The sequence below is a fragment of the Schistocerca nitens genome, chromosome 5 (genome assembly GCF_023898315.1).
Source record: "Schistocerca nitens isolate TAMUIC-IGC-003100 chromosome 5, iqSchNite1.1, whole genome shotgun sequence".
Lineage (NCBI taxonomy): Eukaryota > Metazoa > Arthropoda > Insecta > Orthoptera > Acrididae > Schistocerca > Schistocerca nitens.
The window spans coordinates 785,212,679-785,225,226 of NC_064618.1; the positions used below are offsets into that span (position 1 = coordinate 785,212,679).

The 12,548-nt window shown below is 40.9% G+C and overlaps 1 protein-coding gene across 3 annotated transcripts in view; it reads right to left on the minus strand.

Moving 5' to 3' along the window:
- The window catches only part of LOC126259186 (proline-rich protein HaeIII subfamily 1-like), a 60,778-nt gene that overhangs the window by 18,224 nt on the left and 30,006 nt on the right, over window positions 1–12,548 (minus strand). For 2 of the 3 annotated variants that reach the window (XM_049955769.1, XM_049955768.1), the window contains exon 3: window positions 1,276–1,326. The exons of the other annotated variant lie outside the window; for it this stretch is intronic. In XM_049955769.1, coding sequence (XP_049811726.1) covers window positions 1,276–1,326 — 51 coding nt within the window. The remainder of the gene's footprint in view (window positions 1–1,275; window positions 1,327–12,548) is intronic. 3 annotated transcript variants of the gene reach the window in all.

Below are 12,548 nucleotides of genomic sequence, written 5' to 3' on the forward strand. Positions count from 1 at the left end.
ACGACTAGACTGTGTGTCACGTTATTCCCAAACACGTTTTGTATACCCTCCACTGCTAGTACTGCCACATGCCGTCTGTGTGTGGTTATTGAACGGTTGACGCCGAACATAAGCGGTTGTCACGTTGTTGTGACAGGATTGTGTATTTTGAGCGGTGAGTTTATGTTCTCTTATCCAACAAAATTAGGTATGATCTACTTATCCGTCAAGTGTTAGCCACTATCATATAGGCCACAGGGTGGTTCGAGCGTCCACCCCCACTCCCCCACCTCACGCACTCACAGATCCTTAAGTAAAGTAATAGGAGACCTGGAATTGGACAATGGGGGAGCATACTTCGTGGCTCCAAAGAAGGCTGTAAGCACGGCAGTCATTATAGTGGCTCACTGCTTTTTCTTTCTAGATAAATTACGTTTAAGCAATGTAACAATAGTGCCACGTGTATTTGAATTTCGAAGCTATGTCTGCCCATCTGTCTTACAGAAGATTAACCTATAGAGCGAGAAGACGAGAAAGACCTATGGTTAGAACAGAAATTCACACACCCTTTATACGAACGGTACTTCTGATGAAACTAAGAGACTACAGGATAAGGCGTAGACTATTACAAATACGTTTACAGACAACATGCATTGTAGAAAATATATTCAGCAGGTTAGAGTGAGGCAAGATACTAAATCCAGCATTATAAACGGTAAAGCTGTTAGAGATAATTTACATAATGTGAAATCTGTAGAGATTGTTCCTCATCAAACTATTAGACATTTCCAAGCTAGTTCCTTGATGAAACAAAGAAAAGGAAACAATATTAATATGAAATTCTCGCCTCATTGGTCACATAAAATTAGTTTTGAAGCTTAAATTTCCGGGAATCGTACCACTGTCCTCATGTCCCTATGAGGTTGGTGGTAATTGTGTTGAAAACTTCGAGTTACTGTTTTAGCGTTTTAGTACCAAGAATATTATTTTCATTGTTGCCGTCGTGGAAAACTCAGTAACCACATCATAACTTAAAATAGATTGTGTAGTGTGAAAATTTTAAATAATCTGTTTCGTGGTATTCTACGCTTGCCCAGTTACTCTTAGTAGACAAAGTCGTTTTCGTCATTTAGAATCCTTCCAGTCGAGTACTATTTGAAAAGTGGTCTCAGTGCCATTACTACAGTGATTCATAACTATTTCAAATTACTTGGGTGTGACAAGTCGCATCACAACAATAATAGTCCCTTCTTGTTCAATATAGTATGTACGTTCCACCTTAGGGCTACTGCTTACCTGGGTCTGATGGTGGTGGGCCGTGATTTCTCCTCGCCATCTTGCCGCTCCCTGTAACACGAGCGACAGTTCCTCAGCATCGGCTATACAGCTTTCTTTTACTACTATTATATTATTTATGTTCACGTCTTCCTACAGAAATTCCTTTCATTACTGCTTTTTCAACTGAAGTTTTGACAAAGGTTTTCATGAGATGATTAACTGGCGTTGTCTGCTTGCTTATTTATCTCTTCTGCCCCCTCTTCCCTTTTTCTTCTGAAAAGCGACTTTTGTTTATAAATGCCACGTCTGTATATAATACCGTGTACATCTAGCCGATTCTCGAAGGTTCCAATGTGTTGCATTAATTCCTACAAAACTCTCCAAGAGTTCTATTCTTCTATTCGTTTAAATTTACCCTTCAGAACTGTCACCAGTCACCCCAGCGACAGAAAAGAGTATGGATTTGACAATAACATCGGACGTTTTTGGAAATCTGCGTGTCATCCTTTGACAGCCTCGACAAGACATTTTTTCCTAGTGCCATCGATTGACACCTCTGACAACGCCTCCCTCCCTCCCCCCCTTTCTCCCTTTCTAGTTAAAAAGTCTTAGATCAAGCAAATTTTGTTAACCTAGGAGTTCTAGGGTTACAAGTATTGTTTTTTGTTACATTCAATACAATATATTTTTCAGGTACTAAAAATCTGTTACAGATTTCTCCAGGCATTCCAGAGTTATTCTGTAATATATACACGCTCATGTACGACCATATTTTTGTATACAGAATGATTCTCACTGACGGTAAAAAAAAAAAAAGACTGAAGCGATGTAGATGACGCTGAGGCATGTAATGTAATATAAGACACTTCCGGGCGCAAAGGTCAGGGAATATCCCAAAACTGGATGACAAATGTTGGACATATGACGTTACCAGATGACGTACCTCACTGCACGTACAGCGGTTGGGATTGTCAATTCTATCCTCACCGGTAGGGGGCAATGCTACATATCGCTCAGCTAGGGTACTCAGTTTTCGTTTTTACATTATACGATGTGATGTGATGAATCGGTTTACATTTACAAAAACAGAATAGCCTAGTGGAGCTATGTATAGCGCCGCCCCTACCAGCGAGAGCAGAATCGACAAACATAACCGCTGCACGTGTGGGAGGTACATCATCTGGTGACGTCCCATGTTCAACATTTGTCATCCATTTTTGGGATATTTCCCCGCGGCTCCATATGTATTATATTACATTAATTTTCTCAGTGTCAACTACGTCGCTTCGGAGACTTTTAAACGTCGATAAGAATCGCTCTCTTACTGGATCAGTCTCATTGTTAACACCGTTTTCATTTCTTGAACTGTTCAGGACATCGATATGAGGTTTACGGGAGCTGGCAGAAGACAGAGGTACACGTCATACTGTCACATGTTTATGTTTAAACACTTATATCGACCTAGATAGTGAAGCGAATTCATATTTTTGATGTAGCTGTACAAGTTTTTAATGGCATTCAAAAGCTCTTGAAACACGACAACAACGTTCGTTAATGTTGGCAGTGAATTATTTAACAAAAGTATCTGAGGAATGTACGGAAACAAAGAAATAAAGAGTCCGAAATCCGCTATTGTGGCGGAAACACCTTCAAACTTCTTGCTGCATATAACGGTCGAGTGTGATATGAGTGGCCCATTTGGTGGTGTTCATACCGCAATAACGGATGGCGGCAGCCTTTTGGCTCAACTTCAGCACTATTATGAAATTAATTTGTGAAAAATCTGAATACCAACATTAATAAGCGTTATCTCAGCATACTCTTCTTCCCAAACGCTCTATTAAGAAATAAATTCCTTGGTTTAGCGTCTTGTTTGATACAAGAGTCATGAATTTAAACATGTTACAGAATTATATACCCCTCTGCCATCTACCATTCACAGAAAACCTCGTTTCGATATCTCGAACCATTCATGAAATAACATCTAATGTCCGCAGCTCGTGGTCGTGCGGTAGCGTTCTCGCTTCCCACGCCCGGGTTTCCGGGTTCGATTCCCGGCGGGGTCAGGGATTTTCTCTGCCTCGTGATGACTGGGTGTTGTGTGCTGTCCTTAGGTTAGTTAGGTTTAAGTAGTTCTAAGTTCTAGGGGACTGATGACCATAGATGTTAAGTCCCATAGTGCTCAGAGCCAGTTGAACCATTTTTTTAACATCTAATGTGATTCGACTGTACACTGACAGGAGAAAAATTGTATCATCAATAGTATTGGGAAGTGCTTAAAAATGTCATTGGGAAAGCAGATAGAAAAAGATTATTTACTCAGTAATAAGAATGGCTATGAGGTGGCAGCTGATAGGGGCATGGTTAAGTGGGAAGTGCCTCAAGGGTCCTCCCAAACCCCTGGATCAATTTCAGCCAAATTTGGCACAGAAACAGTGAACCACAGGGTTTGTAACCTCTTAACTCCAATATGAGCAGAAATAAGAGCATAAACATATATTTTTCAGCACCTACTGTGTAGGCTTCCCCGTATGACTGGCATATAGTATGTGATTAGTGTTGGCTTACCTAATTAACCTGCTTTTCAGGGCACCCTATACATTAGGTGCAAGAAATGGTTTGCCAGCCTCTAACATATAAGCTGCTCTGCATGACAGGTGTACTGTGTTGTAGTAGCATCAGCATGCTTTATCAGTCTGCTTTGCATGGCAGACTATAAGTCAGGGGCAAAACAATGGTTTTGAAACCCCTGACTTACAGGGTACTCTGCATGAAAGGCGTGTTGTCAAGGTGGTATTGACCTCCTTTATTGGCCTGTTTTGCAAGGGCAACATGTGTGCATGGACACAGCTCTGGGAGAACTGAGTTAGGTAAAAGCAGAGGAAGGACAGAGGTAGGGGGCAGGAAGAGATGTATACGGAGTGAGGGGGCAGGACAGGATGGACAGAGGGGGCGTGAAGGAATGGACAGTGAGGGGGGGCAAGGAGGTGAGGGATAGAGAGAGAGGGGCAAGGAGATGGACAGAGAGAGGGGGAGGAGTAGATGAACAGAGGGGAGATGAGGAGATGGACAGAGGGCTGGGGAGGAGGAGATGGGAGAGACAAGGAGAGGAGGAGAGAATCAGTGAGGAAAGTGAAGAGGAGATGGCGAGAGAAGGGGGTGAGGCGTAGATGGACAGAGAAAGGGGGAGAGTGGTGTGAACAGAGAGAGGAGAGAGAGAGATTGTCAGTAGAGGGGGAGGAAGAGATGCACAGGGGGTGAGGAGGAGATGGAAAGAGAGAGGGGATAGGTGGAGATGGACAGAGAGATTGTAGGGGGGGGGGGGGGAAGAGATAAAGTATTTCTATTTTCTGATGACATTAGCATAGTAGTGAAGGACGTTGAGTAAAACACAGGCAGTTTTGCAAACACTGCAGTTCAAAGCAATTTCATGGCTAGATGGGAAAAAAACTGTTGCTAAATCAGAGTAAGACTCAGTTTTTAATTCCTGACACACAATTCAATTAAAACTGCCATTTTTTATTACAGAGAAAAGGCGCACGATGAGTAAGCCTGGACAATCCATATTCCTATTTGTTAGGGTACATGGCAAGCTGTCATGGAAAGTTCATGTTCAAGAAGTTGTTCAAAAACTGAATGTTGCTATATTTACCAATAGAGCAGTACCTGCAGTAAGTGATAATCCAACATGAAAATGAGCCTACTTTGCATTTTTTCATTCGCTTATGACATACGGCATCGCATTCTGTCCGAGGTGGTTCTTTCTATCCTGAAAGGGTTTTTTGGCTCTGAAACGGGCAGTTTGAGCAATATGCGATGTAAGTTCGAGGCCTTCTTGTCGACGCAGTAATATTAGTGTAGGAGCCGTCGAATCGGGCAAAATTTTCCATATTACCATAGGTTGGAAATCAACCGTGGTGGCGTTATGAGCATGAAACGACAGTCAACCAGCAACAAGTGAAGGTATTTTAAACCGCTACAATCATTCGTATCATTTCAGGAACTTTCGAAAGGATGTCAACTTTGTAGCGATTTTGGACGAAGGAATTTTGAACATTTGCTGCAAGCAATGTGATTTGAGAAAAAAGAAGTGTTTAAAATTTAATTGTTGTTTTCTGTTTCACCGTTGTCTTTGGTCTCACTGACTGATCCGTTGTACTTGTTAGAACAAAAGTTCATTGATGCGTACATTGGCAAACATTAAAAAATGTGGCCTTTACGTTTCATTATTAACAACACTACAGTTTACAGTATCATATATCGGTTATTTTACTGCAGTGATGTTTTCAAGTACAGTTTAATATTTTAAGAAATTATAACATAATGTAACTTCCAGCGTAGTTGATTTTCGCAGGAAACATCGCAGAACATTCTCATCTAGTCATGAATAAAGCTTTTAAAGTTTTTCTTCGTTTTGACTGTTAAGCTGAAACTATTATCTTCAATTACTTAATAACTAGCTGCGCTCCTTAGCAGTTATTAGCTGCGTCGAGTTCATTTAACTGTACATACTTCAGGGCACTCGTCGCTGACTGGCTATCGTTTTGTGGCCGTACCTCTTTACCTATAGTAATGTGGAAAACATTTGCTGGATTCGACGTTCCCTACCATGCTCTGAACTTATCACTTTGTTTCTCTCCACCCTGTTTATACATACTGATGTATGGTGTGCTTTTGACATGAGTAAAGAACAACAATCCATAATAACGCCAACACAACTTAGAAGCCGTCATTGCCTTCGATAGGATGCATGCATTTGTTGTGCATTGTACATCTAGCGTAAGAGACAAAGCTCAGATAAGGACATTCTCTACTCCAAAGGGTACGGTGGGGTGTTTGAAATAGTGCCTGTTATAGGGGCCTAGTTCCTTCCAGCCAAAAGAAACGTTGCCAGCACGTTCAACAGTAGTGTTGCTCCACAATAACTTAATTAAATGAGAAACTGGGCTGAACGGAAGCGGGTATGTAGAATTTTATAGCAACGTATTAGTATTTTTTCTTCTTTTCTTTCTTGCCAGCAAAATTATTTTTTTCTACATTGTAGTTGTTGTGGTCTTCAGTCGAGAGAGTGGTTTGATGCAGCTCTCCGTGCCACTCCATCCCGTGCAAGCTTCTTCATCTCTGAGTAACTACTGCAGCCACATCCTTCTGAATCTGCTTAGTGTATTCATCTCTTGGTCTCCCTTTAGATTTTTACCCTCCACGCTTCCCTCCAACACTAAATTGGTGATCCCTTGATGCCTCAGACTGTGTCCTACCAACCGCTCCGTTATTCTAGTCAAGTTGTGCCACAAATTCCTCTTCTCCCCAATTCTATTCAGTACCTCCTTGTTAGTTACGTGATCTACCCACCTAATCTTCAGAGTTCTTCTGAAGCACCAGACATCAAAAGCTTCTATTCTCTTTTTGTCTAAACTATTTATCATCCATGTTTCACTTCCATACATGGCTACACTCCACATAAATACTTTCAGAAAAGACTTCCTGACACTTAAATCCACACTCGATGTTAAAAAATTTCTCTTCTTCAGACACGCTTTTCTTGCGATAGCCAGTCTACATTTTATATCTTCCCTATTTCGTCCATCATCAGTCATTTTACTCCCCAAACAACAAAACTCATCTACTACTTTAAGTGTCTCATTTCCTAATCTAATTCCCTCAGCATCACCTGATTTAATTCGACCACATTCTATTATCCTCGTTTTGCTTTTGTTGATTTTCGTCTTATATCCTCCTTTCAAGACTCTGCCCATTCCGTTCAACTGGTCTTCCAGGTCCTTTGCTGTCTCTGACAGAATTACAATGTCATCGGTAAACCTCAAAGGTTTTATTTCTTCTCCGTGAATTTTAATTCCTACCCCATTTTTTTCTTTCCTTTACTGTTTCCTCAATATACAGATTGAATGACATCGGGGATAGGCTACAAACCTGTCTCACTCCCTTCTTAACCACTGCTTCCCTCTCATGCCCCTCGACTCTTACTGCTGCCATCTGGTTTCTGTGCAAACTGTAAACAGCCTTTCGCTCCCTTATTTTACCCCTGTCACCTTCAGAATTTGAAAGAGAGTATTCCAGTCAACATTGTCAAACGCTTTCTCTAAGTCTACAAATGCTAGAAACGTAGGTTTCCCTTTCCTTAATCTACCTTCTAAGATAAGCCACAGAGTCAGTATTTCCTAGCGAATTCCAACTTTTCTACGGAATCCAAACTGATCTTCCCCGAGGTCGGCTAATCCCATTTTTTCACCCGTCTGTCCGTCTGTCTTATATAAAATATATTTATGTTATTCATAAACAACTTCTGCATTTATAAATAATAATGGGAAACTCTTGCCTTTGATTATGATGAAGCACGTTCTATTCAGTACTAAATAACAACAATAATTATATATTTTTATGTGTGTACATGTAAACTGTGCTTGCATCAAAAGCAATTGATTTGGTTCGATAAAAGCGCAGACGTTACGCGATCAGCTAATTCCTATTACTTATAAAAAGCAATTTATATTCTGCAGGGATATAACATATACAACGGACTAACACTGAATGATGTGCAATTCTAATTATATTCCAAACAAATAACTAAACAAACAAAAAACGAAAAGAAGTCTTCGGTTCCCTGTATCTAGCTTACACATTCATTAACGTTTCTTTTCCTACTAATGCTACCAATACTGTTGGATAAATCTACCATTTACTATGTCATTTATATACTGCGCCAAAACTGTCGAACCGTAGCTTTGGTAGATCGCAACTCCGATCTATTAAGATGTATGTATCATTGTAAGCTCATATAAATGAGAATAATTATTTATTTTCGTTCAAATATTGACTCATTTCTTATTATTTATTACCATTAATCTCTTTGATATGTTATTGACAAGTTCCCAAGTAAGAATATGGATGAGTTGTGTTGTAACAACTTGAATAACCGGCTTGGGCTATGTCTGTGTAGCCGCCATTACGGCTATGTCATTGAGAGAGACACGGATTGTAGTAATTATTCAGGACCTGCTTGCTATTTAATTTGACTAAATCCGATTTGTTTTGGTGCACTTTAGATACCGGTATTCAAAGCTAACATTTTCGCGAGTAATAAGAAATCAAGCCAGTTATTCCACAAACAATAAATATTTCGTGCAAAACTAGAATTTTCAATTAATCTAGGGTTAAAAATTCTTTATAATGAATAACCTGTTACCTGCACGTAATGAAAGAGGAAGAAAATTAGACCATCGGAATTGGGGAGATACCGTTCTGCCTTATATTTTCTAGAATTTTCAAAATGAAATGGAAAAGCTTTCTAGCAGAGGAGGCGTCTCTGTTCGGCTATGAAACAGTCAACTACATGACGGAAGCACTTACCATAATACCACAGGCCAATACTACCTAAAGTTATGAAATGTTGTTGTTTATGGGTTTGTATGTATAAATGGAAATTGACGCTTATCTTATTAAACAAGATTAAGTACACAAATATGGAAATGTGGTTATTTGGTAGCTATCCGCATAGTGTGCTGTCGTACTATTGTTTGCATGGGATACATTGTAGCTTCTAGTTGCAAGCGCTATGGTGATTAAATACATGATTTCGTGTTAAGTCTATGATGTAATTAATATGCTACTGACCTAATGCAAGATTTTGACTAATGTTTCCGACAACACGGATGAGTTAATTATACTAGTAACATTGACTGTCAAAACAGTAGAGAGAAGACCGAATCTACTAATTGCAGGTTAACAAATTTTCAATTGGTAAGAGACTAACTGTTGAGGACACTAAAGTGGATAAAACTGAATTAAGAGGCAAGACCGTTGACAGTGTTAATCAACACAAAGTTCCTTATGTTATTATGAAAAACAGGAAATATCTACCAGAATTATACTATCACTTCACTGACATTTGAAACTAGGGCTGTAGGTATCTCAAGATTAGTTTTCTTTTACGCATTACTTTATTGAAGAAATGGCTCCTTTTATTGTTCTGATATGTTGTTTGACGGAATTCAGATTACACAAACTGGAGAAAACTTCATTTAGTTACCATTGCAGACTGTGTTTTAAATGACAACGAGAGTTTTGAATAGTTTTCGCATTAATATTGAAGGTAACAGAAACAATGATTTTGTTATTGGCAAATGTTAGATGTGTACTATAACTTCACTGTCTTGTACTGATGTCATTCCTTAGTCACTATAATTACTGATGCATAGAAAATTCATGCAGTAACATATTTTTCATTCAAATGCCACATCTTGGTTGAATATTTATGTCGCACTTAGTTACATGATGTATGAGAGTAACACAGAGATACCACTTAGATCTCCTATATAACTATATAATGTTTGATGCAAACACACCATTATTACGCTCCTAAATCACGAGGGACGTTGAACAGGTAATGCAACACTTATTTTTCTGGGTTAGTTTGGGTTGAAGAAATGCTGAATAGTTGTGGGACATCGTGGAATATTCCCGCTTCCCCCCCTATAGTTTCATAAAGATCCGACAGGTGGCTGCGCTATACGAAGCCTTTAAAATGACGTCTGTAGCGGAGGTGCGATCCATGCAGAGAGCTGTCATTGAGTTTCTTCTGGCGAAAAGCTAGAGCATCGCAGATATTTATAGGTGCTTGTAGAATTTTTACGGAGACCAGGCAGCGAACAAAAGCTTGGTGAGTCGTTGGGGTCGGCGTCTGTCAACAGCGCAACAACGTCGAGCAAATCTGTTCAATCTCCTGCGTGCCGGCCGACCACACACAGCTGTGACTCCTGCAATGTTGGAATGTGCGGACACTCTCATTCGAGATGATCGACAGATCACAATCAAACATCTCGCTATACAACTGGACGTCTGTGTTGGTAGTCTGACACACTCGTCAAGCATTTAGAATACTTATAGGTGTGTGCCCGCTGGCATCCTCGCGCCTAACAGAAGACCATAGAGAGCAGCGAAGGACCATCTGTGGGAACTGCTTGGGCGTTACGAGGCTGATCGTGATAATTTTTAGTCTAACACCGTCACAAAACCACACGACTTCTCTTTCTCATCCATACTACAGCCTGGAACTCCATCTGTTTGGCCCGATGAGGGATACACCCCACCAGATACATTACGTGGAAGATGGGGAGGCTACTGATGCAGCAGGACTTTGGCTCCAACGTCGACCAGTAGAGTCATTCGGGCATACAGGTCCTCCCGTGAGGTGGCGTAAGACCGTTCCATTGAACGTACATTATGTTGAAAATATGATTTTGTAGCCAAAAGAATGGGGGAATAACATGATGTATTGGAATCTTGCATAAAACCAACTTAACGAGAAAAAAAATGTGTTGCATTACTTATTGAACGCCCCCCCCCCCCCCCATATTTACACTACTGGCCATTAAAATTGTTACACCAAGAAGAAATGCAGATGATAAACGGGTATTCATTTGACAAATATATTATACTAGAACTGACATGTGATTACGTTTTCACGCGATTTGGGTGCACAGATCCTGAGAAATCAGTACCCAGAACAACCACCTCTGGCCGTAATAACGGCCTTCATACGCCTGGGCATTGAGTCAAACAGAGCTTGGATGGCATGTACAGGTACAGCTGCCCATGCAGCTTCAACACGATACCACAGTTCATCAAGAGTAGTGACTGGCATATTGTGACAAGCCAGTTGCTCAGCCACCATTCACCAGACGTTTTCAATTGGTGAGAGCTCTAGAGAATGTGCTGGCCAGGGCAGCAGTCGAACATTTTCTGTATCCAGAAAGGCCCGTACAGGACCTGTAACATGCGGTCGTGCATTATCCTGCTGAAATGTAGGGTTTCGCAGGGATCGAATGAAGGGTAGAGCCACGGTTCGTAACACATCTGAAATGTAACGTCCACTGTTCAAAGTGCCGTCAATGCGAACAACAGGTGACCGAGACGTGTAACCAATGGCACCCCATACCATCACGCCGGGTGATACGCCAGTATGGCGATAACGAATACACGCTTCCAATGTGCGTTCACCGCGATGTCGCCAAACACGGATACGACCATCATGATGCTGTAAACAGAACCTGGATTCATCCGAAAAAATGACGTTTTGCTTTTCGTGCACCCAGGTTCGTCGCTGAGTACACCATCGCAGGCGCTCCTGTCTATGATGCAGCCATGGTCTCCGAGCTGATAGTCCATACTGCTGCAAACGTCCTCGAACTGTTCGTGCAGATGGTTGTTGTCTTGCAAACGTCCCCATCTGTTGACTCAGGGATAGAGACGTGGCTGCACGATCCTTTACAGCCATGCGGATAAGATGCCTGTCATCTCGACTGCTAATGATACGAGGCCGTTGGGATCCAGCACGACGTTCCATATTACCCTCCTGAACCCACCGATTCCATTTTCTGATAACAGTCAGTGGATCTCGATCAACGCGAGCAGCAATGTCGCGATACAATAAACTGCAATCGCAATAGGCTACAATCCGACCTTTATCAAAGTCGAAAATGTGATGGTACGCATTTCTCCTCCTTATACGAGGCATCACAACAACGTTTCGCGAGGCAACGCCGGTCAACTGCTGTTTGCGTATGAGAAATCGGTTGGAAACTTTCCTCATGTCAGCACGTTGTAGGTGTCGCCACCTGCGCCAACCTTGTGTGAATGCTCTGAAAAGCTAATCATCTGCATATCACTGCATCTTCTTCCTGTCGGTTAAATTTCGCGTCTGTAGCACGTCATCTTCGTACCAATGTTAATGGCCAGTAGTGTACATTTAAACATTTGTGTTTTGCATAGTTAACACTGAAACGATCTTTACTAAAAAGAGTTTTTCTACCCTCAGTAGATAATGAACGTAAAATAAATTATGGCAAAATAAAATAATATAGAGACGCTAGGGATGACAATTGGTGCCCTGTTGATTGGTCACTAGGTTTGATCTTCAGAACGCTGTGGTCATTAATAGTCTGTGGCATTAACAGGCAACTAAAAATATACACAAAACAAGTAAATATAGCGAGGTGCCGTTTTCGTTAAGTTATGGTGAAATATGTGATGAATTTCCTGATGTACCCAATTAATTATTATTGTTTGTAGCTGCCGAACTACGACACTTACTTTTCAAAATGAAGCTATACACTTTTCCTGTAAAATTTGTCAATTTTTTCACTACATGTTAGCGAAAATCACATTTCGATATATTTACTCCTTCTGGACATACATTCTAAGAACAAAAACGACGCACCACGAAGATATCATCAGAACTGGACTGAAACCGTAAATGCGGTGTACGTGTGCAG